Raw genomic sequence first — 27,155 nt, 5'->3', positions numbered from 1 at the left:
ATAGATCTAGATTTTTAAATTTTAAACAACGGCAACACTAGATTACTTGACAATTGTAGGAGTTTTATGTATCACTACAACATCTTCCCACAAGGTTTGGAGGTATGCCTTGCTCTATTTATGATTGACCACTCATATAAACCTCAGCCTTTAATTAATGAGAAAGTCTTCTATATGCCATTAGTTATAGGGAATTTGTATATGCCCTTCCTCTCCCATTCGTCAGATCTGAATGGATGGTTGAGATGTCCCAAATCACAATGTCACACCTGAACACTATTTTATTTTTTATTTTGTACAAATTAGATTGACATAAAATTTGGGCCGTCCAATCGTCTCATAGAATTGTACCTACAAAAAATGTAAAAATATATTCCTAAAAATTGAAGCGACCATAATACCCCTGAAAGTTTCAGGGGCAATTTGGTCAATTTATTTTTTTGAAAATATTTTTTCAATGCAGCCCATTGAGATGATGACATGTACCAAAATTCATATTAATATGTTTTGTAAAAAATAAATATATAACACTTTAAGACGTCAGATCTTAATCAACTGGTCAGGTATTTACTTGTGATGTTATGGGTAAAGGTATCCTAGCCATCCATTCAGACATGAGTGCTATGTGAGAGTAGGTGGCATATGAAAGGCTTTTCCTTAATTAATTATAGTATCAACATAATATTTAATTTATTTTACTTGTAATTCACTTTTTTTACTAATCCCGTCCATGTAAATTCACCGTAAAATAATACATATTCCAAGTGTAGTTTTTGAGGCCAAGATGAAATAAATCACATTTTCTTCCAAATTTTTTTGGCACTCATAGTTCGTTTTTATTGGAATTGTATACAAAGAGACCATTTATCTAATGTATACGGAGGTCACCATCATTTTTATCTCTTAAATTTTAAAATGGGTGGATGACACAAAATTTCAAAAAACATTTATCGGACTTCCTGACTCGCCTCAAATCAATGAGACTGATTGTTACCGCCCTTTACCAATAATCTCATTTTTTTTTTCACTATTTGTACGGCCCAGAACCGAATTCATACCCACGTTGTTCTCATTTTTGCCATTAGATGACACGTGTTTAGGCGGGCAAGCGCGCTCAAACTACCAGTGGAGGTTCCATACAGACTAGCTCACATGAAACGATTGACCTTTGATAATTACTAAAAAGTAATTCATGCGTCTGTGGACGCATTCTTACATTTGCATCCCTTAATGCATAAACCATCCATCCAAAGATGGATATAAATAATGGTCCCTCCAAAAAAAAAAAACACAAATAATCAATGATTCAAGTTCAAATATTTTATTCTAAAACATACCATTTTTATTTTTTATTTTTTTACATATTAATAATCTTCATATTAGGAATTATATTTGAACAATTGTTTCATGCAGGCTGGACCGCTTTTGTACAATATACAATCCAGAGGTATAAAGCATCCATCTTAAAGATGGATGCAAATAGGTAGTCCATCTAAAAATAATTGTAACTAACGGTCCAAATATTTTTTAATACAATTATTATTTTTAATTTTTAAAATTGATTTATTTTTTCACATTCATGATCTCCATGTGAAATATATATTCTCTAGAAATTAGAATCAAATTATATTTCAAAAATATATTTATTGTCAAGTCTATATTTCTATATGTCCAGGCTTGGCCGCATGGTAATATAGTCCATTATATATTCCTTAAAAATCAGAGTCAAATTTTTTTTAAAAAATATTGTTATTAAAAGGGGACGCATTTCTACATATGAGTGGCGCACACAAACCGTGTTGGATGGTCGTGACTCGAAGTTATTTGAAAATTGAAAGGCATTTGAATACTCACTGATGGTAAACTCGTAAATACGCAACTACTTTTCCGCAGTCCATGGCAGTCCAATGTCGAGTGTGAGGTAGAGCGGGAACAAGGCCAGAAAGCGGTTTATTTGAAAACACGGAGACACACGCTCTCTCTCTCTGTAGATTTTATCCTCTCTTCGTTGCTCCTGCAAGAGCTATTTCTCTCTGAGAAAGAGAAGAGGTGAGCGGTATTCCTTTTCCCGAGCTCTCAAGACCAATCAAATCTCAAAGGACTTTCGTTCCATGCACCTCGCCTGCTTTCTCGATCTAGAGTTTCCCCTCTGGCCAAGTGTTTTTTTTCTTCTAATGGTTCCATTGTCTATCTTCCAATGGATGATTTGCCCAAACAGTCCGACCTAGGTTTCCCCCTGGTACAGGGATTTGGACCTAGGGTTTTCTCTGTCCTCTGGTAATGGGCGTTTCAATTACAGTTGCTGAGAATGGACGAGAATGAGCGTAGGTTCCAGTTTTTGCAGCCTAATCGAGACTTGGAATCGAACTGGGCTCTTGATGTGGCAAAACAGCTTGAAGAATATTTGCTTGAGATCTGTTTGGGCCCTGATTTGGCCAATGGCCATGTTCCTATAAACTTTGCAGAAGGTTCTTCTCTCTTATCATTCACGTTTCTCCCTTTGAAATCTGTAATGCTTGTCCCTTTGTTCTTTTTTTGAATCCTTTGGGTTTTTGAGTGCTTATTGTTCTTGGTTTTTTGCAGCTGCTCTATTGCTTCAGGGTTCTATACAGATTTACAGTAGAAAGGTTGAATACCTATATTCTCTGGTCTTACATGCCTTAGAGTTTATCTCTCAGAAAAGGTTGGTTGAATTCCTTTGATCTTGGTCTCTACCTTTAGTTTGTTAGGTTGGTTATGTGCTTAGTGAGAACGAGTCTTCTTGTTGATGTTCATCTTATCACTGACTTTGCGAGTTCTATAGATACTCAAACGCAATGAACTGAATTTTGCATAATGTCTCCTAAGAACTTGCATTTTTTTAAAATTTAAAGTGTTTAATTACTCTATAGGATATCATATTGACAGACATTTTGTCATCTATTCATAACTTTTAGTTGGTGTATTTGTAACTTTGTTTTGGGATTCTGGTTGTGCTGAATTGCGTGTGTCTCTCTTCCTTGTCCTGTTAAACAGAGCCAAGTTTCAAGTTGTAACTTAGTAAAATGAAATAAAGTTAATAGATTATGGTTTGCATATGAATGCCAAATACCAAGTTAACAGTGCACTCGGTGGCTAATCTATATTTAGTTTTGATGGCCCAAACTCTCTAACCTTAGCGTTTAACACTCAGGCTTGAACCTAAGTCTCTGCAAGTTTATCTTAGGGCCACTTGTTATGAGAGCAACATTTTAAACACACATTGTTCAACATGGAACTTACAAAAATGTTCCCTGCACAACATATATGTACAATAAATAAGAGGCGGTGTGTCACCTCCAATTTTCATGCACAACATATATGTACAATAAATAAGAGGCGGTGTGTCACCTCCAATTTTCAAGAAGGCGGATACGACCGCCTAGGCGCCAAGGTGGGTGCCCAGATACCTGGGCGGCCCTAAGGGAAGGGGGTTGGGATGAGGCCATGTGCAATGTTAAAAAAAACGGATTCGGGTGTCTAGGCGGTTTGGGTGCCTAGCCGCCTAGGTGGGCGCCTAGGGACAAGGTGCCCTCACCAAAATCAAACCCCCACCCACCCACCCACCCACCCACCCACCCACCCTAAACATAAAAAACAGGGGAGTTCTTACAGCATGGTTTATAGCCTTAGGGAGTTTTTAGGGCAATTTTAGAGCCCCAAACTCCTCATGATCATGAAATAGGTGAAAACATAATAGGACAACAATACATTACTACAATGAGTACAATCACATTACATATTTACGGATGAAGCTATCATACGAGTCTCAAAGAGATTGTAACTTGTAAGTTGTAAGACATTAAAATGCTTGAAATCTCAAATGTCATTGTAGGAAACTAGAAGTCCATACTAGAATCAAATCAACGCTACAGTTATACACAAGTCAACAAGGCAAAATCAAAAACGAATACATCAAGTCATCATTCATTAACCAAACAACTCTATGGCATCAGCGGCGTCACCACTCAGGGTGTTCAATTGGATCGTGAGGAGCATCTGATGATGGTATTGTTACCATGCCATCGACATCAGAGTCATTGCCCTCCTCAACATATTGAGCGTCATCCCTCGTCTCCTCTGAATCTACTTTTTCCTCTTCATTATCATCTCTTAATGTCAATGCCCTCTTCCTCTTCTTCGTCATTGCCTTCTCCTTCTCGTTCCCCTTCCCCTTCCTTTGGCTCTGACTCTAAGTTTGAGCACGAGTGGTGTGCGCAAGGGGTATTGTTGTCCCAGCATCCTCACGAACCTGGCCCCAGGTCAAGCCTCTCCAGGGAAAACCTCATCATCACTGGCATCGACCATCCACTCGCATGTGTCATCAATATCAAAAGCTTCAATAGCCTCCCTTTGATTGTGTTCTAGCTGATGATGGTGCTCTTGTAACTTCTGATTATACTGAACAAAGACTAGGTCGTTCAGTCGTTTTTGCTCTAGTCTGTTCCTCTTCTTTGTATGCACCTAATAGAAAAAAAATTCACTTAGTTACTAACTTACTAACTACTAACTAGTCTACTAGTAAGTATGCATGACATTAACTTAATAAGTAATATTACCATTTCAAAGGTGCTGAAGTTGCGTTCACATCCAGAAGAGCTGCAAGTCAGATTCAGTATTTTCATGGCCATCTGTCTCAAATGAAGGGTGCTTCCACCATGGCCCATCCACCATGCACCTATTTCTTGTAAATGTAAAATTATGAATATAGTAATTTAGTAAATTAGGTAACTGGCCATCTGGTTAATTGAAATTAAATACTCAAATTATAAAATCAAATTGAAGAAGTTCTAAACTTACCAAGAGAGATCTTGGATCTTTGCTTGATTGCCACCTCCTTACCAAGAGATCTAGTAGCGAGCTTATACAAATCTAACTCCATCATTGCCTTATCCTGCATGTCAGGATCAGGGTTGAGCTTCACATTGCACTGGTTGAAAGCATCCCTGAACTTAGGCCTGCTATGTACTTCAACATCGGTATAAAAGTGAGCAGTTGAGGTAGTATCTTGCTAAGTGTAGGGGCCTAACAAGCAAGGAGTTCCATTTGTCTTTAATAATCTTCAAAAACGGCCCATTCCTCTTTTCATCCCCCAACCATCTCTTTATTTCTTCCTTCGCATCCTGCATGGCTTTATAGATGTGCCCCATAGTAGGTTTCTTCTCAGCATCAACCAACTTGAGAACCTTTACCAAAGGGTGAAAGACTAACAAGGCATAATGGACATGGTTCCAAAATCTTGAGTCCATGATAATGTAAACAACTCTTCCATCAGCTTTCTTGCACCACTTGGACTTGGTCCAATCCTCAAATACAAACATGGACCTCAATTTGCCCTTTTGTTCATATAAAGATTGCAAGGATAAGTACGAGGTGGCAAATCTAGTCACCCCAGGCCTCACCAACTCTCAGTCCTCAGTAAACTTTCTCATCATGGCTAAGACCTGACCAACGTAGAATTTCGTAAGTTAAGTAAATTACCCTCAATAAATCAATGCATTAAAAATACTCAAAATAAGTAACAAATAACTAAAAAAACTAGTATAGTACTAAAATGTATACCTGAGTATGACTGTACAAATAAACTGTGACTTTCTTTGCCTTTCGATGGTTGTCTTGAATGTCTTCCTCTTACCAATGACTTCGAGCATGAGGTCTATGCAATGTGCTGCACAAGGGGACTAGAAAATATGTGGCCTCTTATCCATCATAATCTAGCGGCCGCTATATTAGTAGAGTACATATTGGTCACAACTTGGACCACTTTATCCTCCCCTATCTCTTCTATACATTGGTCCACCAAATTAAAAATGAACTGTGCATCATGGGACTTGTCTGAAGCATCAATAAACGTCTTGAACATTGTCCCTAATGGACAATTCACCAATCAAATTCATGATGTTTCTATGTCTCTTATCACTCCGGCCATCGGTCATTACTGTGCAACCATATACACCCCACGCATCAGTGTGGGTCTTCAAGTAGTTGTTCATTGGCTCCACTTCTTTCATGAGTACTGGTCCTTTAAGCTCATAAGCAGTTGGAGCACTCAACCCTGGTCGAAACTGGCCCACTGCTCTCAACATAGCTTGGAAGCTACTCAAGTTAGCGGCATTAAAATAAATGCCTGCTTGGAACATCCACATCCCCAGAAATTGGATTACCCTTTCTTTTTGGTCCTTCTTCATAGCTGTCTCTAAGCTTGTCTAACACCTTTCTCGTGGTAGTACCTCAGGATCAGGGTGAGTTAAGAAAACATACATAGGCTCCCTTGTTCTTGGCTTACTAGAAAAGCCAACCTCAGTGTAGATGTCTTCTTCCTCTCTTTGATCTCCACTTATATTTACAGCCCCTACGTATTGATCTCGTGTTAATGTCACCTCATGTTTTTTGGCTCTCACCCCCTCCAAGTTCTCTAGCATCTGTCTCTTGACCTCAGCAGGTACTAGAGTGCATGACTCCACATCCCCTTTAATACCGGCTAAATGCTTCTTCAATCAGTTGATGCCGTCATTATAACAGTTTTTGCAAAACTTACACTCGATTTTATTCTTGTCAAGAGGATTTGGACAAGTTCCATACTTCCAACCTAGATTAGTTGGTCTACTTGATGCATTAGAAGCCATTATCCTCAATGAATAATAATTGATCGAGTATCAATCAATGTAATTAGTCAATCACCTAATCAACAAACTTGTAAAATACATAAGATTAAAGAATTAAGTCACTAAGACACTAACTATTACTTTACAATAAGACTTAAATGAATAGTTGAATATATAAGACATTTTAAGGCTTTAGTTTCACTTTCACATAAGACTTAACCCATTAAGATATCATATACTCAATTATTTATCAAATAAACTAAAACAAAAAAAATAGAATATCAAAATAAGACACAATGTACAAAAAAAGGAATCAATTATTTATAAAAGAATGCGATATATGCTCAATTTCATAGTCCAAGTGAGAAAAAAATCAATAAATCACCAAGAAAAGCAATTTTTTAACTACAAATATGTAAATATATCTTAAAAAAACAAAAAGTAAAAGAAAAAACACATGATTCATAACATAATATGTTGTAGCAAAATAAAATTAAAACCCTCTTTCAAATATGACAATACTTTAAAAATATCAAAATCAAATCGATGTCGGTGCAAACCTCGTCTATTGGGTCACCAAAAGTTCTCAAAATCAACTATTAGAAGCTCCAAATCCACTCACAAACTATTGCCTGTTTTGGGAAGAAATCGAAAAAATAAAAAAATTTATCGATCTTTTAGTAAATCACAAAAGAGTGGTTTGTGAGGGATTTTTCTCACCCTAAAGGCCACAAATTTTCTATTGGGGGCTTAAAATACTTCCTCACCCGAGGGTTTTTTTCCGCCGTTCGCAAGTTGTCGCGAGGTGCCGCCTAGGCGGGCGCCCAAACAATAGTGCCCAGGCGGGCTCCTAGAAGCAAAACGCATAATGCCCTTGCCTAGATTGTGCTTAGGCGTTTTTAAATTTTTTTAGCCTAGGCAGTCGGGCGGCGAATTTTCGAACATTGGCCATATGTTGTTTTGTGTGTGTGTGTCACTGTTTCAAAAAAGCGGACCACCCAGCGCCTGGGTAGCCGCTTAGGCGGATATCCCTGGGTGCCGCCTGAAACCGTCTAGGGCCTGCACCCCACCCAGGAGAGGAAATGCGGCTCCTTGAGGGTATTTTTGGGTCATTTTTTAATACTAAAGGGGCAAAATTGTGGGTTTTAGGTTAATTTGAAACCTAAAACCCATTAGAGGCTTTATAGAGAGAAAACCTAAAAAAAAAATTTCTATTGGGCCGCCCAGGTTCTGGGTGCCCACCTGGGTGCCCACCTGGGTGCTGGGCAACCTGGACCTCCCCGACCTCCTAGGTGCTGCCTTGCGCTTTTTGAAACATTGGTGTGTGTGTTTTATTAATGTGTATGTGTGTATATGTGTGCGTGAGGTCTTGTATGAAATTCTTAAAGATCATCATTTTTTTTCTTTTAGATCTGTATTTGTGAGAGAGAGGTCTTGAATACTTGGAGGATATGGAGAGAGAGAGAGAGAGAGAGAGAGAGAGAGAGAGAGAGAGAGAGAGAGAGAAGGGCAATACCAAACCTTATTTTTATTTGGGTGGATTTGATTTTTTTTAGATCGCCTAGGCGCCCGCCTTAGGCATGCTTGCCCAAACCCCACTGGCTAGGCTACGCCTAGGCGGTTTGTCGACCAAGCCGCCTAGGCGGCGAATTTTCATTCACTGGTCACCTATGTTCGCATCTGTTAAAATAATTTAAACAAATATCTCTGAAATACATGTATCATCGGACTGAACCACGTTTTGCAATGCAAAATTTCAAGACATGTCTTCTTTTCTTACGCCGCAAAAATTTTAGTATACTAAAACTTTATGGCAGCCCTGGGTGTGAAGGGGCATGTTTGATTTGTTGCAACGTGTTGGTGTCGAAGAAGCTGAAACATCGCCAATATGTGTCTTTGTTTCGTAGTCTATAGTTATCCTAGGTGTAATTTATTCAGTTTTTTTGATGAGTATCTATTTGATTGTGATGTCAGCTTTCGTAAAATAGCATTTCATGTGCAACAGTTGCTACAAGTCTTATTTTGGTTGAATTTTTTATTGTGATGAAACATGCTTCTATTTTCTCAAATCTGGTTGGAGTAGGACTCAACTCAAGTGTGATTAGAGCAATTTTATATTGGTGGGTAAATTTTGTCTTCTTTATAACGGTATGGAGTTCTTCCTTATTCCTTAGTAATGTAAATCTATGAAGATTTAGCTTTAGAGTTATTTCCATTTGAGAACTTAGTTATAATGTGAGGATTTGTTTGGTCATTGATAATTTGTTCTCCTTTATGACTTAGGGAAGCGACCTATCGTAGTAATTATCTAAATTTGTTGTGATATTTTTGTGCTTAGTGTCCTGTAATATATACTTATAAACGCTTTTGTTAACTATTTGGATTTCATTTTAATGTGTTCTGTTCCTATTTTGATCATTATATTTAGCAGGCAGGATCAACAGGAAAAGTCATCGATCCATCCTGATGGAAGTGATGCTGATGCAATTGTTGATGATGAGAATGAGGAATTTTTAAGCCTAGATGATGTGCCAGGTAAAATTTTCTGGAATGATATCTATATTTGATGGGTTTAATCCTTTATTGCATATTGACAGCTTTATTTTATTGGCAGTGGAAGCTAACATAAACTTGGATGAAGATATAAGTAAAGATGATCAGTTGAGCCATTTCGTGAAGCCCCCTGCAAGCTTGCTTGTACTAGAAGGCGATCATCTTGATATCGGAGATTCAGGGGATCTAACTTCGTATCAGGTAAGATAATTGTATTATAGAACCCATTAAAGAAACAGACTCGTGTGAAATTTTTTGAAATCAATTTATATTCATGAATGCAGATAGCCACGAGTAGTCTTCACAGGGATTTTCTTTTACTAGATCCTTGTGATGCCGAATCGATCGATTGCTTCTTAAAGGTGAATAAGTCTACATTAGGGAACACTTCTGTTAGCGCAGGCAGCTCACTGAGGTCTAAATCTCGAAGAAGTTTTTTCCAGTCTCCATCTCGGAGATCTGCATCGGCCCAGAAATCAGGTCTTGGAAAAAGTCAGGATATTGATCCAAATGCTAGTCGCGTTGATAGTAATAATAAGTCACCTCATGGCCAGGACCTTCCTGAGGATAATACGTTTTTTGGAGGAGACCTATTTGATGAAGACGACGTTGGAGAAGATTCTGATGATGATCCTTGGAAGCCTTTGAATCCCCATGAACCTGGTACTTTGAAAGTAAAGCCCTTTAAAAAAGGTGACTTAAAATACTCAATATTTCTCACTAATTATCAATTAAAATAATGAATATAGCTTCAGCCTTCCACTCTGTTATCTAATGTAGTATATTTTGTTTGTGTTATTATTGGAATAAATCACTGTTATTCATATTGCCCAGGGAACTTTGTTAGAGCTCGGAGAGTGAGGCACACTGAAGAGTACTCTATATCATTGCAGTTTCCTGTGGCAAAATTGCATGGAACAATAAGCCCAGAGTTTGCAGAAGCATTGGAAGCACTGACCAATGCTTTGAAAAATACACCAGCATCTCACTCTCCTCCACCATTTGAGAAGGTTTGTTTTTGCTTTTCGTGTCTTCAGTTTGGATATTCAATATAACATCTATTGTTTCATGTGAAGGAGATATTGTTTTGTCATTGCAGCTAAGGCAAACCCTAGTTTCTGCTAGTAATGGAAATTGTGGTATTCATGGTGATCCTGTGAATGAAAATGAGGATTTTAAATTTGAGAATGGCTTTGATGATTTTGAGGACGCTGACATTGACTTGCCGAATGATAATTATAAGGAAAATGAAGCTCCTTTGCAACCTGAACAGGTGGGTTCAGTCTTAGTTTGTCAGGTTGAATTTAATTATTTTTTGTTGGAAGTTACTGCTATGAACTCTGAACTGGATTTTGGAAAGTTTGAAAGATTGGTAAATATTTATGTACGTCAACTACAGGAAAGTGTTGGTGGCGATGCTTTTGTGGACAAAGATCTAAATGCTCATGCTAGTCTTGAAGATCTGTGCCGTGCACATCTGGTATGCTTAATACAATTAAATTAATTAATCTTTTTTGGATGAATTAAATTAAATTAAATTAATTATTCTTGCTACATAAGTTTTGCATATGCAGTCTCATTAAGGCCATAATAAGTTTATTGCTATGTGTCTTTTCTATTATATACTTGCTACTTTCTAGTATATATGCCTTTTAGAAAGTGCATGAAAATATTACGAAGATTGAAGTTTCTTTTATGTGACTGGTAGTCTTGAGTCTGAATATTTTATATACAGATTGTCAAAATCCTACTTTGTTTTCAATGACTCAAGTGTTATTTTGGTTTGAAAAACCATCTTCACTTGTGATTTGTGTTTTACATCATCATGCTGATTGGTTGAACTGAGGTCCTGTGCCGGTTGCATGCCTGGTTCTTCTCGTCTTAACCAATAATGAAAAAAACTGAAGGCATGGTTATTACAATGATTTTTTTAGCTCTTATTACATTCATTCTAATTCGTCGAAAGCTCACATGTCGCACTGTTAGTTTGACCTACACCATGGGAAAGCGCTTTGGAGCTATGCCAGGGGACTGCACTTTGCTTTTTTCCACTATGCATTTTTATTTACACTGCTAATGCTAGGCATAGTAAATTGGTGCAAGAACAAGCTTAATAACATGAAGAATGGACCTTGCAAAACAGATTTAAAGGGTGATGAGGTTCGAAACTCAGAAAACAACTGTTGGATAGGTGGGATGATGTAGGCTAGCATGGGCCCTGATTGCCATGTAAGGCAGTTTGTGAGTGACTTGGCAGTGTGGGTTCCCCAAGTGTGTCATTTTACATTAATTTTGTTATCCCAAAATTTGTTAGTATGATTTGTATTTTCTAGGGTCATTAATGTCTAGGGAAGTCAAAGAGATTTGTATTTTCTAGGGTCATTAATGTCTAGGGAAGTCAGAGAGAGTTTTTGCTTTTTTTGGGTAATTCAGTGGGGAAGACAGGCCCCTACCTGTTTTTTCAAGAAGATTAGGAGTTAACTTTTTGAAGGTGTTAGTGGGGTGGTGTTTGTGATGGGAATGGAAACCACAATGTGTTGGTTCTTGCGTGTTTGGAAGTTGAAACCACAATTTTCTTGGGTCAATGTCTAGGGAAGTCAAAGAGAGTTAATGTATTGGTTCTTTCGTGTTTGGAAGTTGTGGTAGATTTGGAAAATGTGGGATGACTAATAGTGTCTTGGGAAGTTATAGATTTTTTTTTTTTTTGTAATGGGAATTGTAGGGCTTTAAAGAATGTTGGCCATATGGTAAAAGCAAGTTTAAAGGGGGGGTGTGCTGCGCCATTTTTTGATTTATGTGAAAGCTTGAATTGACACTAATGAAATTTGAATAGAAAATCTTAGATCTTGTCTCCCGCTATCACTTCCTCTCACCTCTACCATTTTGCTTGTTGTTTTCTCTCTCTATTTGTTGTATTGTTTTCCCCTAATCATTAAGTATTAGAGCCTGGAAAAGAACCTCCTCTTTTCTTAGAAAGTAGTCTTCTTTCATGGCACAAAGAAGGGCTAGAGGTAGGGAGGATGTGCAACTTTTTCTGGAACAATGTGCGAAATGACGAGTTGCGTCACCAAGTTGAGCATTTGACTACACAATTTAAGTGTTTAAATGCTCGAAATGTGCTTGAATCTAGTTGAGACTCCTCTAACAACGAGTCTTAGGTTAAGCCCTTCGTACAACAACATTGGCGTGAGGAGGGGAGTGAGGACATATTTAGATTTGATCATAGTTACCAGAATATCTCCACCAACCTCGTGTTTTCGATTCCGAAACCCGATTTTGCGTTTCTGTTAAGGAATCTCAACGGACACTGTTTTTTGGAATCAAGGAAACTCGATTCCTTAATTTCGGAATCTTGATTCGACACATCTTTAGAAACCTTTTTTTGGAATCAAGGAAACTCGATTTCTTAATTTCGAAATCTCGATTCAACACATCTTTAGAAACCATTTATTGGAACCAAGGAAACCCGATTCCTTAATTTCAAAATCTTGATCCAACACATCTTTAGAAACTTGAACCCATTAATTGTGGGTAGACGTTCCCAAATATATCGAACCTGCATTCAACGAGGATTAAATCTTGAATCCACGTCAATTGGAGTAGAAATCTTCCTTTCGAATGTTTCTAGTGGTTGCAGGGTTTCATTATTTTACTTATGCCACCTTGGATGACCTTTATTTTAAATTTAAAATATAACTGGTAAATACAACATATACAATTAAAAGTAAAACCATGCTTAGACATAGTCCTATTATCTGTATAATAATGAAGCCAAAATCATAATTTAGAAATACTTGCCTTTTATACATACTGACCGTAAGTTCAATAGTCAACACATTCATTTTAAAATTTGGGAAACCTTCTAATAAGAGACACCCAATATAGGTTCTAAAGTTGATGAGGCTCAAGATGTGCTTGTGGCTTCCTTCTCCAAAAAATTGAAATCTCGATTTCTGGTAGGGGTCATCAAATTCAAAGGCATTCCATAGTCCATATTATTGTAAATCTCGATCTCAAACTAGCATGGATCTCTGATCCATATACTTCAGAAACTTGATTCCAGATATGTTAGAATCACGATTTGAAACAACAATATATCTTTGTTCCACCTATATTAGAAACTTGATTCCATAGATATTGGAAACTTGATTCCAAGGGGACAGAATCTCGATTCCATATGTGGATGAAGCTTAAATTTATTTCGGTTGAAACACGATTCTCAAAAACTAGGATTCTCATTCCTAGCGATTCCTATTGTATGGACAACGATTCCTAAGACAAGAATCTTCTAGCCGGCTACTATTCTGCGATTCCGGTTCCTAAAACGATTCGGCTTCCCAAGCATTTCCAACAATTATGAAGTTGATTGAGACTCTATTAAATTTGACATACTGGAGTTCCATGGATAGCTACATCTCAAAGAATTTTTAGATTTAGTGTCGTCAAGAAGTTCTTCGACTATAAAGAAATCTAGAAGGAGCTTCGTGTGAAGCTTGTAGCCACTAGATTACATGGCTATGCCTCGGCTTGGTGAAATCAAATCCAGCAGCTTCACCTTCAAAAAGGGGAGCCTAAGGTTGCCTTTTGGGAAAAGATGAGGTCTAAGATGAAGGAGAAGTTTTTGCTAATATATTATTCATAGGTTCTCTTTTCCCAATTCAAATTCTCCGGCAAGAGACTAGGAGTGTGTCTGGATACAGTGAGATGTTTTAGAAGCTCATGGTGAGAAATGACATACAAAAAATGAAGGAGCAGCTCGTTCCTAGGTATGTTGGTGGCTTGCAACTAGCCATTAGAGATAAGGTGGAGATGCATCATCAATGGAAAATTGATGATGCTTATCGATAAGCGTCAAAAGTAGAGGCGAAACTTAATCGAGGCAATATTAGACGGTTCACTGACACCTGTGTCTCTTTTCAGAGTGAGACATCCAAAAGTAGGGGAACACGAAGGGAGTAAAAGAGTCTCCTAAGATCCCCAATTCTGGCCGTGGTGGTTCAGCCCCACTCCATCGGCCCTCTAAGCTCCCCCATAAGCCTATAACTTGCTTAAGTGTGGCCAAACTTGTCACTTTTCGAGTGAATGCCTTCGGAGGAAGTTTAATTTCACGAATCAATTTTGTTGAAGACGGTGAGGAAGAGGATTTCATTGAGAAAAGTTTTGAACCCACCTGTGATGAAGAGTCTGAGCTGGTACATGAAGAGATTGAGCTCGATGTGGGAGAAAGCTTGGTAATTCGCTTAGCTCTAACCAACCCTAAAGATGATATCGGTGAAGATTGGCTTCAGTGAAGCATTTTTAAGACCCGAGGCAAAGACGGTGGCAAGGTATGCACCATTATAATCGATGACGGTAGTTATGAAGTGGGCCGCATATGAAGCCGTTTCGCATTTCATGGTTCAAGAAAGGCAATAAGGTTAAAGTCTCTCTGCATTGTGTTGTTTCTTTTTCTTTGGGAAAGACATATAAGGATGAAGTATGGTGTGATGTATGGATGTATGTCCCATACTTCTTGGCTGGCCATGACGATTTTAGAGGGCCATAGTACATGATGTTTGCAAAAACTATTACACTTCCGAATGGGAAATGTGGAAGTGGTACTCCTACCTAACAAGGAGGAAAGTGCTCCCAAATCTGGTCAAGCAGAGTTTTGTAGCTTTCTTACCTAGTCTATTCTTTTTGAAGAAGTAATGAGAGTGGAGTTGTGTATGCTATGGTGGCTAAAGAGGAGATTTGGGAAACAACATGTCCACCCACCTTGAAGCTTGGCTGGGTGCTCATGCTGGAAACAACAAATCCACCCATTGAAGCTAGGGTTGGTGTCTATGCTAAAAACAACATAGCCACCCACCTTGGGGCTAGGGTGGGTGCCCATGCTTGAAACTACACATCCACTCACCCTGGCGCTAGGTTGGCTGCCCATGCTAGAAACAACATGGCCACCCACCCTGGAGCTAGGGTGGGTGGCCATGCTGGAGACCACACAACTACCCACCTTGGAGCTAGGGTGAGTTCCCATGTTAGAGGCAGCGTGACTACTCATGCTGGGACTAGTGTGGCTACCCACACTAAGGACAACATGGCTACCCACGTTGGGAGCGGTGTGGCTACCCACACTAAGGACAACATGGCTACCACGCAAGGAGCAATATGGCTACCCACACTGAGGAGGATCATAACGACGCTAGCTTGAGTGTGGGTGCAGGGAGCGAAGAGGATTATGGTGGCCGTATGGTCTCCGACTGTGCCAATTTAAGGGAGGCAGGGATAGACCCGACCAAGATAAAAGTCTGGTGGTCCATGAGGGTTATTGTTCTGGTCTGAATAAACTCGAGGGTTAAGTTAGGTAGGATTTGAGGAAGTTTGGTTTGGGGTGGAGCGGTCCCCGGTGGAGTTGCCAAAAAATATGTCGCTTTAAAAGGTACTCAAGTGTGTGCTTTGAATGACTCAATAACTCAGATAAAGTCTAGTAACCAAAGGCACACAATTAAAGTGACAATTTTTTATTGCTTAAAATAAAGCATGTACAAGGTGGGGACATTTGCTCCTGGGCCCAGCATAGCCGGCCCTCTTAGACCACTAGTTTAAAGAATACTGGGGATGCCCCTGCTCTTCAGGATATCTGGCAAGGGCAACCCTCAAGCCGTATGAAGAACCTCGCTTCCCAGAACAGCCAGAGTACCCTCAAGACCTGCCTGACCCACTCTGAGGCCAAGGGCTAGAAGTGAAAGGTTATGAAGTTTGAGTTGTTTGGAAGTTTTAGGTGCTTTATCAGAGTTGAGCTTTTTTGAATTTTGGACTTCCTAAGAGTGAGAAGTTCTTGGGAAGTTTTGGGTTCTTTTTGGACTTGAAGGGTATTTTGGAGATTTTTGAAGAGATTAAATGGTAAATTGGGTGGTGTGGGAAAGGCTTAAGGTAATTTGGAGAATTGTATGCACTTTCTTTCTCTTAGATTGGCTCTTAATCTCAAATGTCCAACCCATGAAAATGAGAGTTAAATGAGTTTATGTAGACATGGGAAACCATGGGTGGAATATTAAAAGTGGGTGGGTGGAAAATAAAAACTGTGATGCAAAGGAGGTGGATTATTCAAAGTGAATTTGGGCTACGGTTTAAGATGACCAAAAAGGGAATTTGGGCTAGGGTTTAAGATGACCAAAAGGACCTTAAACTTTTGAGTTTTTGATGACCTGCCCAGGAGGGGGTTTTCTTCTTCATCCACCACCAAAACCCATCAAATTAGATTGTTTTTCCGCCATTTCGGCCCACATTGAGTTGGGAAGCTCTCTACAAAAAGATATTTCTCCTAGAGTGTGGAGGTCATGGGGACTTAGACACATCACTTTCTATGAACCTCCAACTTTTTGGATTGGTTTGACCTTGATCCGAGTGGAGAAACCAATGGATCCTTACATAGATGAAAAGCCCATGTAGCAAGGAGCAACATATTGAAATTTGGGCTCATTTGGCTGCAGCTCATTTGGCTGCTGGAATTGGGAGATATGGCCTTCGACTTTTTGCAAAATATTTCTTTGCTTGCTGTAATTCCCATGAAGATGATGAACTCTAGGCACAATATGGTTCGTTTTTCTTTTTTGTGTGGTCCCCTTGCAGTGCACTAAAGATGGTGCCTTTTGAGGCACTTTTGGACATTAAATTTGTCTAAAATTTTACCAAAGGCTTTCCTCATCATCACCTTTGTCTCATAAAAATTTGAAGCTTATTGGCCACTTATTTCTTGGGTTGCTTGTTTACAGTTGGCCTGATTCAAGTGGACCCTACCTGCAGTTTAAGGCATTGAGAAGTTATCTCTCTTTCGCCCTACATCGAATTGGGCTCAAATTTGGACTGTGGCCTTTTCATATTGATACCTTCCACCCATGAAGTTCTCGGACCATTTATCTATGTATATGTGGAGGAGGCTTTGTAAATTGGTTGTAGATCAATGTTGTGAAGTGGACGGTTGAACTTCACCGGACCATATCTTCGTCATTAGGCCTCATGTTGGCCTGATTTTAAGGAGATTAGCCATGGGGTACCTTGGATGAAAGTTTCAACAGTTAGATTTTCATTTTGGGCTAGTTTTACCTGAGTTTCATTGTGCCTCCTTCTGGACCGTTGGATTGCTGGTTTGGTCATGATTGGCTTAGATCTTTCTCCTTTTTTGGCAAGGATCTTGCTTACATCATATTAAGGGCATTTTCATCTTAGAATTTATTATAAGGCTGCTTTTTACTCACTGTAACCATTACCAGTGGTCCTTGCAATATTCGAGGAGGTATTGTGCTGGGGATTTATTTCTCTGGAAATCGTGAATTTTTGAGTCTGGTGTTTATTATATTTGAGACAAAATGCTCCCAAACACCCGTGTGCGGTGTCAACAGTGTTAACACTGTAGAAAGTTAGGACATGGTGGATGTGCATTGACAATCGTGCCATTGACCACATTAGCATCAACTCTCGATTTACCATCCCTAGGCTCGATGATATGCCACACATGTTGGGTGGAGCCCAAGTGTTCTCTAAAATTGATCCAAATAGTGGATATCATCAATACTGAATCAAACTGGGAGATGAGTGGAAAACTGCATTTAGAACTCGCGAGGGCTTATTTTAGTGGCTTGTTATTCCCTTCGGCCTCACAAATGAACTAAGCCTCCGACCTTTTATTGGCAATTTTTTTGTTGTTTAGTTTGATGATGTACTTGTGTACGCCCCAAATCGAAATGATCATGTAAATCATCTAAGGGCAGTACTAACCACACTTATAGGTGAAAAACTCCAGATTCACCTCCAAAATTGTGTTTTTATGATAGATTGCCTCTTTCTAGACTTTTTTTTTTTTTTTTGACTTCTTCAGGTTTTCGTGTGGATGAGGAAAAACTTCATATTCACTTCAGACAAGAGTGGCCAATGCCTCAGAATGTCCATGAGGTATAGAGTTTCCATGGGCTGGCCTCTTTTTATCACGGTTCATAAAAATTGTTGGGACCATTGCTGCCCCTTTGGAGTGTACAAAGCGAGGTGAATTCCATTGGACAATGACAACCAACAAGAACTTTGAGCTAATCAAAGAAAAGCTCTTAACAACCCCGTACTTGCATTACTTGACTTTTCGAAAGTGTATGAGCTTGATTGCGATTAAGGTTTCAAAAGATGCTCGGTGGCCCCTAGGTGGCCCAGCTTGGCCCCAAGCGCCCAGCGCCTCAGTGGCCGCTCATAACCTCAAGAATCCTGTAGTGAAATTTCTACAGATATATGCATAAATGTGTTTTCCAAATGCACATATATGCATATATTTATGTTAATCTTTCTATGTTTTGCATTTATATATATTGTAACAAACCTTTTTCATACGAACATTTAGCATGTTAAATTATGGAAAATTTAGTGAAAAAAACTTAAAAGAAGTATCAAATGTGTGATAGTATTAGTTTCCGACGCTCTATGTTCCATTCTCACATGGACTCCAAGTCTTCAACAAACTTATAAAAGTAAAAAACCAATAGTCCAAAAAGGCAAAAACTCCAAAATCCAAATGTCCAAACCAAGATGGTGCAATAAAGATGAAATACAAAAGTAGCAAGAGGACATCTTCATTTCTCCTCCAATTGTCATCAATACGAATTAGAATCAACTTCATCACTATCATCTCCATCTGACTTGAGGCCGTCATCATCGGAATCGTCATCCTCTTCAACATATTTCTCATCTTTCTCAGTTTCCTTAGAATCTGCCTCCTCTGTTTTCATCACCCTTGTGAAGTACTAGTAACAGTTGTTGCTTGAGTGGCCCTCCTAGGATCAGAAGCTGGACCCGAAGCCTCCTCAACCACATCCTTGGTCAAACCCATCCTATAGAAGAGTTCTTTAGTACCTGGATCTTCGTCCAAACACTCAACTGCATTCTCCTTATCCTTTGTAGGCATGTGGTCCTTCTTCTGCTGGTTGAACTTATCCTTAAGCCTTTGATTCTCTTTGACAAATACCAAATCATTGAGTGTCCTCTGCTCAAGCCTATTTCTTCTTTTTGTATGCACCTATAAGAAAAAAATGTAGGAGTACAATTTACTTCTACATCTACTTGTGCCATTTAAATTGGTATTAATGTACTCTGTGTTTGTAGAAAAATGAACTTGTAAACAACTAAACATGAAAAACTAAATATACCATTTCAAACAAACTCCAATTCCGCTAGCGACCAGAAGAGCTAGTTGTTAAACGCAAAACGCGAATAGCCATTTCTGGAGGTTTGGATAGTACTTTCATGTATGCTCCACCATTGGGCTGCAATTTGGGTGCAATCTCTGTAATTTAATGTTATCATAATTCATAAAGAATTTTGAAGAATTTAAAATACAACTTAAATGAAGGAACTTGAAAGAAAACTTTCAAATGAAATATATCTACCGGGATCTGTTTTAGTTCTTTGTCTCACCGCCATGTGTTTCCTGAACGACTTTAGAGAGCATTTATATAGAATGAGTACATCACCTGCTATTTTATCTTTGATTTCCACCGCAGGGACTAGTCTCTCAAGGCACTCACTCAAAATTCATGATTGCATCTTTTGTCTGAATATCCATGTCTGCATGCAATGGTCTATGAAGCTGCTAAACACACTTATCATCTACAATTCCCCAAATTGGTGCATCATATATAAAGCCCATAGAGGGCTTTTTAGCATCAACCAAGTGTAAGACCTTGATAAAGGGTGGAAATACTAACAATGAGTGCTTCACCCCACGCCAAAAAACTTTAGAAAGAGTAATATCTTAGGCCCTCTTTCCTTTGGGATCTCTGGACCACCTACACCTATTCCAATCTTCTAAAGTGAACATAGATCTTAATGCGATCCTCTTCCTATAAATGCTCTTAAGACTCAGGTAATCAGTGTAGCAAATTTAGTGATCGTAGGCTTCACTAGTTCCTTCTTCTTTGTAAACTTGTGCATCATGCTAAGGTTAATGGTACGGTTGTATATGAAGATTGTGACCTCCTTAACATTCGAAAGTGTCTCTTTAATACTATACCTGCCCACAATACCTCAAGCATAAGGTCGATGCAATGTGCATCGCAACATGTCCAAAATATGCGAGGTGAAGTGAATAAGCTGTAGGCAAATTAGGAGTACATTATTTGTGACCATTTGAATTTCATGCTCCTCCTCAACCTCCTCAATTGCCTTATCAGTAAAAGAGAATATGTAATATGCATCATGAAGATCTTCAGAAGCATCAATGGATCTCGACTATTGTACCTAAGGAACAATTCACCAACATAATATGCCTACTCCTCCTCCAATCACTCTATGTGCCTGTCATTATGGAAATCCCGTATTGAGCCCACCGTTCCTTATGGGTCTTGAGGTGCTCCTTTGTGTGCTCCACTTCCTTTATTAGTGGCTTTGAAAGTCACAAGTGGTTGGGCCTTTCGACCCTGGCCCAAATTGGAAAATTGCTTCCAACATTGTATGGAAGCTGCTTAAGTGTGCAATATTAAAAGAAATGCCATCATGATAGAAGAAACTAGTGATATACCGAATTACCCAACCTCGATCTTCCTTATACTGATTTTCTAGTGTCGCTTCTTCCACTCGTCTTTCCCTTTCTCAACTGCACTCTCTGGGTTAGGTGCAAAAAAAAAACAAAAAAAAAAATTCATACAATGCCTCCCAAACGCCCCCTAGAACTTTGAGATACTGCCTCTTGGCGCACCTCCTTTTCCCCTTGATCATCCTCATCACTATTTCCATCCTGAAAAACGCTAACCCCTGCCTTCAATTCTGATTTATCCTTCTCCTTTACTAATTTTTAATTTTTTTCAGCTTCTATGTAGTCATCAATCTCTTTCTTTACAAAATCAGGAACTTTTTATGTGGGGCAGCATCCCCTCTTCTGCCAGTGAGATGTTTCTTAAGTCTATTTTTCCCGGCATTCGAAATATGTCCTCAAGAATTGCAGATTATTTTATTTTTGTTATTTTATCCGGGTTTTTGCAATACTTCCATCTTGGATCCCCACTTCTATTAGACCCTGATGAAGACATGCCAAATTTGAAAAAGCATTCTCAAATATTGAGTGTAAGCTAACCTTTTAGCTTGATCTTTGTTATTCGATGTTTTTGATATCTTTCAAGCTAGAAAGCACCGCATTAATATTCAAATCTCTTGAAAAAAAATTTGAACAATGAGAAGTAAGTTGATGGATGTTTCTTGTAATTTTAGAATTTTTATTTTTTTACTTTTTTCGATTCGCAGAGATCTCAAAATCAATAGATTTGGTTCCAATGGTTTTTTTTTTTTTTTGACTTTAGGGGTTTATAATACCCCCAAAGGCCTTTTAAGAAGAAAATGTGGGTAAAAAATGACCCAAAATTGCCCCCTAGGGGCACTTTATTCACAAATAAAGGGCGTAGGGCATGGCCCTTGGTGCCTACCTAGGCTGCCTGGGTGGGCACCCAGGTACTGGTGCCTACGGGGGGTTGCCCATGCTTGGCCGTGCGCCATGGGGTCCGGCAGGTGTGCCTAGGTACATGGCAGACCGTTTTTCGAAAACACTGATTGTAATGCCTTGCACGTGAGCATTGACGGTTTGTTCAACCAAGAAATTTCCCTTCTCAGCAAAAAGCTCAATGAATCAAGGAGAAATTACTCCAACTATAACCTTGAGTTGTATGCAATAGTGCAGGCCCTTTTGCTGCAGCACTATGTTATTCCAAAAGTGTTCATTTTGAACTTAGATCATGAAGCCTTGAAGCACATAAACAACTAAGGAAGTCTTAGTTGCCGGCATGCCAATTGGGTTGTCTTTTTGCATGAAAATAGCTTTTTATTAGCACAAGAGCGGGCAACTTAATCAAGTGGCTGATGCACTTAGCTGGTGTATTACTCTCCTGAACACCATGGGTATCCATATCCGAGTATGGATTTTGTTCTTGGATTGCCAAGGACCTAAAATGGCATGGATGCCATTTCTGTGGCCGCTGATCAATTCTCTAAAGTAGCTCATTTTTCTCCGTGGAAGAAAACCATGGATACTTCTTAGATTGCTAATCTCTATTTTCATGAAGTGGTTAAGCGCTATGGCATTCCTAAGACGATCACATTGGACCAGGCACCGAATTGCTTGGCCGTTTTTGGAGAGCCTTGTGGAGGAAGTTGGAGACTGACTTGCATCATATTAGTGCCTATCACCCTCAAACGAACAGGCAAATGGACGTGGTAAAACAAACCCTTTGCAATCTTCTCCGGAATTTGTTGGGAAAGAGGCCATAATTGTCGGACCGTGCTGCCCCACGCCGAGTTTGCATACAACTCGATGGTGAACCATTCGACGGGCAAGGCTCCTTTTGAGGTGGTCTATGAGCAGGTCCCTATGGACTACCTAGACCTTGTTCCGGCCAGTTCAACTCCACCAAACCATACTTCCCAAGACCTCACCAAAAGTATGGTTAAGCTCCTTGAAGTCTATAAAAAGTTCGAAGTTACTAATGCCAAATACAAAGCAATGACGGATGTTTCATTGACGGAAACATGTTTTCAAAGAAGGAGACCTTGTGTGGGACTTCCTCGAAAGGAGGAGTTTTTGATGGGAACCTATAAAAACCTCAAAGAGAAGAAAATGGACTCTGCTGTATCTTGAAGAGATCACTGATAACGCCTACACCCTCGAGTTGCCCCTATCTGCATGCATCCAACATTTAATGTGCAAGACCTAACCGACCACTGCAGGGTTGCCAATATGACTCATGGGTGAGTTCTTTTGCACATGGGAAGACTGATGTAGGCGAACGTGGGCCCTCGTTGCCATGTAGGACAGTTTATGAGTGACTTGGACTGTTGATATGGCAGTGTGGGTTCCCAAAGTGTCATTTCACCTGATTTTTGTTATTCCACAGTGTGTTTATTGTGTTTGTTATTTTCTAGGGTCATTTATGTCTAGGGAAGTCAAAGAGAGCTAATTTATGGATTCTTCTGTGTTTGGAAGTTATGGTAGATTTGAAAATAAGTATGATGATTAATAGCGTCTTAGGAAGTTGTAGAATTTTTTTTTTGGATGGAAATTATATGGCTTTAAAAAATGTTGACCATTTGGCAAAAAGTAAGTATAAAGGGGGTTGTGTCGTACCATTTTTTGATATATGTGAAATCTTGAATTGAAACTAATGAAATTTGAATAGAAAATCTAAGTGGTAGAGCTTGTCTCCCACTCTCTCTTCCTCTCATTTTGCTTGTTTTTTCTCTCTCTATTTTCTGTACTGTTTTCCCCTCATCATGGGATAAGTGGAATTCTTCTGCCCTATTCCATGGCAAAAATAAAAAAAGACTATTTCCATGGAAATATTTACACTCTTAACTTTTATTTTATATATATTGGATGAAGTGGCAACTCCACCATGGCCGGTCCCATGCCGGTCATACCGGTCCAAAGCCTGGATTAAGGAGGAGGGATGTGTTAAGTTGGGCAGCCGGAGTAAAACTCTGCCATATCTTTTCATGAAACTGATCACAAATAATTGGGATAAGGCTTGGATGATGATGAAGATAATGATGATACTGGATCAGATGTAATATTGGAGAAAGAGTTTGAGTCTTTTTGGTATCCGTTCGAATATGGCTCGTCTATTCTCATAAAATAATATGTAAACCCCTCAAAAGTAAGCTATGCACTTTTTTCTTTTTTTTTGAAACTGTTAACCATTCTGTTCTATTGAGTAAAGAGGAGTACAACTATGCACATATTATATGCTTCTGCATGCCATATCTGTGTAGCATGCCATGCGTTTGTGTGTTTTGTCAAAAGCTGGGCCTTGGCTTCCGGCTTTTTCTTTTCTTTTCCTATTTTTTCTGTTTAATTTATGAGATCATGCCACTTTCCATGGTGAATGGGTGTGAAATCATCCATGCAAGTTGTATTTAAAGTTGTTTCTTCCTACTAATTTGTTTTTCAGCCGTAAAAGATAATCTGACCTCAAAATTATATTTTAGGATGCCCTCCTTGCTAGTATAGCAGAGTCTGAAAAGCAAACAGAATTGGCTGCCCGTGTCTCAACATGGAAACAGAAGATCGAACACAACTTAGAAGAACAAGTAAAATGGGGAGCCATGCCCCTCTCTTTATCTCTCTTATCTTTCCCATGTTAAAACTCTAATTGCTTAGCAGTCAGCGATGTTATCCTTTTATCTGTTCAGGATTCCCACCCACCTTTTGATATCCATGCTTATGGTGAGAGACTTATTGAGAAGCTGTCCTTAGACCCTAAGAGGAACAGTGGTTTGCCCTTCACTGATATTGTTGGGGGTCAAGAGAAGCATGAGGTTGCAAGGAGCTTCTCTGCTCTCCTCCAACTGGTAATTGTTTTCTTTGTGATTTCCTGTAATTAGTGATCTTAGCAGTCGATTTGCTTAAGAATTTGATAGTTTTGTGGATAATGAGGTCATTTAAATGATCATCTGGATTATAAATTTTCCATATTTCCTCCTTTGTTAAATAGCTGCTAGTTAAATGCTTGCACAGGTAGCAATTTTGTTGCATTGCTTGGGAAAGTATACTTCAGTTTGACAGGCATTGGTATATTGTACTCTGAGCCACCTCCAACTGTTCTAAATGTGGTCCCAATCCTGTTAATCCTTAACTATCCATCAGTTGGAAGAGATAGTAGATCTGTGGATGTAGCTTGGGAGTGCCATGTAGTTTGGCTGGGATAGGAATTTGCCTCTTATTTCCCCATTTGTAACATTCTGTTCTCTTTCCCAGGTAAACAATGGGAACGTTGTTCTAGACAAAGTTTCATCAAATGGTGCAGCTTTTTGTTTTAGTGCCGCCAATCCCTTCTATGTGAGGCTTCTTAGTAGTAGTAAAAAGCATGAGGAAATGCTGAGTTATAAGGCCCCTTCCTTCGCTGGAAAGCACGGCATGTCATTGAAGAGATTGAAGTCTCCCTTAGGCAAGGGATGTCAGAACCAGGCTAATGAAGCCTCTCTCACTAGTTCATCCTTTCAAGAAGTCACCTCATCTGGTACGTTTTCTCACTCTAACTCCAAGTCTTCTCTTAACACTGGAAGAGTCAAGTGCACACCAGAAGGTAAAAGAAGGCGAAAATCGAGGTTGACCAAATAGATGGACCTGCATTCTGTTAGTTGAACCTCCAACCGTCATTTTCTCTATAATATTTAAGCATACTAACTTAGAAGCAGGCATTGTAACCCACCCATTTAATCAATGAATGCTTACGATTTAATCAATGAATGCTTACTTTGATCCCCTTAAATGTTGATATTGTAGTTGTGGGGTTCATCTATTATGTAAAACCAGTGTTTCGATAATGTTCTGTTTATGTTACAGTATTTAGTATATTTTCTTTTTATTATTCTGTCTTGGTTCGCTAAGTATCTGCACTGCATGCTACTCTATTATTATTATTATTGTTATTATTTTATTTTGTTTGTATTTTCTAGTAAGAAGGCAATTAAGTTAGTGGTTCAGCTTCGAATGGGTGGTAGTCCATTTCTCTAATTAATGACAGGGAAGGACTTAAGATTAGGCTTTCAAATTTAATGCAGGCTTAAACTGAAATTGTGCTTTCATTATTTATTTTTCTTTTGAGGTTTAACTTATTTAGTGAGCAATTCAATTTGCCTAATGACTTCCTTTTCGTTTAATGATAGTCTTTCCCTCTAATGATTTAATTTATTTTGTCGAATGACCGCATTTTTAGCTTCACCTTTCATAATAATCTCGCCTGACAACCTGAGAGTCATTAGCTTTTCAAAACAACCTCTCCCAAAGGTTTTTAATTCTCAGGCCATCCACAATTTCTTTTCTAGTTTCAATATCTTGCATCCCTAAATAGTTTGCCGGTTCATTTTCCTCCATAGATTAGCTTGGTTAATGCTCCAAAGGCCATGGGATAAATGGGACAATTCGGATATGCTATCTTGAATCTGCCCAGCTGCAATGGTCATGGCCTTGTGAGTGGGTCGTGGTCATTTTTGTTTGCTTTATTGAATTTTAGATTGTACAGCGGTGGGCCTTGCCTTTGTTCCATCTGCAGGAATTAATTATATGCAAATTAAAAGTATTTCATATTTCTTAAAATTAGTTTTGAACCAATTTCTTATGAATTTTATGTGAGTTGAATCGAGCAATGCAGGGTGTTCTTAAATGATGCGTTCGACTTTTGATATGAAAGTGTATGCATGTTATTTTGAAGGTGCTGTTAATATTGCAGTACTTTCTACCATTAAAGTGTGAAAAACAAGTTATATCTTTAAATTGATATTTTTTTTTAATTTTAAACATTTATGAAATGGGTATTTTTAAATAAAATTGAATTTTCTATGCATTTCAATATTTATAAGCTTGGTAACTATTTTCTTTGGGGTAGATATGCCTATAGATTTCCCTAGAGGGAATGCAAGAGTTATATTTGGAAAGAGTTGGGACTACTTGCATTATCAGCATGACTTTGTAACATATATTAAAATATCTTGTGAAACTTGTCAACTGTTGTGGGCCACTAGTAGGCGGGAGTGGGCCTATTGTTGTATGGCTTGGAATGTATACTGTGAGAAGATTGATTCAGAGGACCAGAGTACAGCAGACGATCCTTCAAGATCTTAATCTTAGTTTTAAGAATTCATTTCTCAAATGATTTTGGAATCTAGATGTCATGCAGAACATTTGATGTGCACCTGAAAGCATAAGAGAGTTGATGTGCCTGTGTATAACTAACCATCCCTTCTTAAGAGTAGATCTCAACTCAAATCAACGATCTTGAATACATAGTTGAGACCCATATGTTGTGAAATGGACAGAAGAATGTATAGTTAACTAGTATTCATGGAGTCATAATGTTGTTTAACATTAGATGTTGTTTCTTTGTTTTTTATTTTCTCAGACAATCACTACAAGAAAGAGAAGAGACACCTAATATGGAGCTGCTTATTAATGCTAACCTTGAATTTCATAATAAATCA

The 27,155-nt window shown here is 38.7% G+C and overlaps 1 protein-coding gene across 4 annotated transcripts; it reads left to right on the top strand.

Moving 5' to 3' along the window:
* The first annotated feature begins 1,723 nt into the window (after window positions 1-1,723).
* Window positions 1,724-25,520, top strand: HEB2 (condensin-2 complex subunit H2-like protein). 4 transcript variants are annotated; one of them, XM_088858562.1, is made up of 12 exons: window positions 1,843-2,468; window positions 2,584-2,683; window positions 9,055-9,158; window positions 9,238-9,377; window positions 9,461-9,538; window positions 9,620-9,869; window positions 10,011-10,186; window positions 10,276-10,449; window positions 10,576-10,656; window positions 24,165-24,266; window positions 24,369-24,527; window positions 24,934-25,520. In XM_088858562.1, exons 1-12 carry the CDS (start codon window positions 2,309-2,311, stop codon window positions 25,294-25,296), a joined length of 1,887 nt encoding a protein of 628 aa, XP_088714688.1. In that variant the 5' UTR covers window positions 1,843-2,308; the 3' UTR covers window positions 25,297-25,520. The 4 variants fall into 4 exon arrangements, with proteins under 4 accessions (XP_088714686.1, XP_088714688.1, XP_088714687.1 ...); XM_088858561.1 differs by having other exon boundaries at window positions 9,052-9,158; XM_088858560.1 differs by having other exon boundaries at window positions 1,724-2,468; window positions 9,461-9,869.
* Window positions 25,521-27,155: the final 1,635 nt, after the last annotated feature.

This window comes from Amborella trichopoda, chromosome 2, assembly GCF_054954075.1.
Source record: "Amborella trichopoda isolate Santa Cruz 75 chromosome 2, AtrichopodaSantaCruz75HAP2 v2.0, whole genome shotgun sequence".
Classification (NCBI taxonomy): Eukaryota; Viridiplantae; Streptophyta; class Magnoliopsida; order Amborellales; family Amborellaceae; genus Amborella; species Amborella trichopoda.
This window is presented reverse-complemented; position numbering and strand designations above follow the sequence as displayed.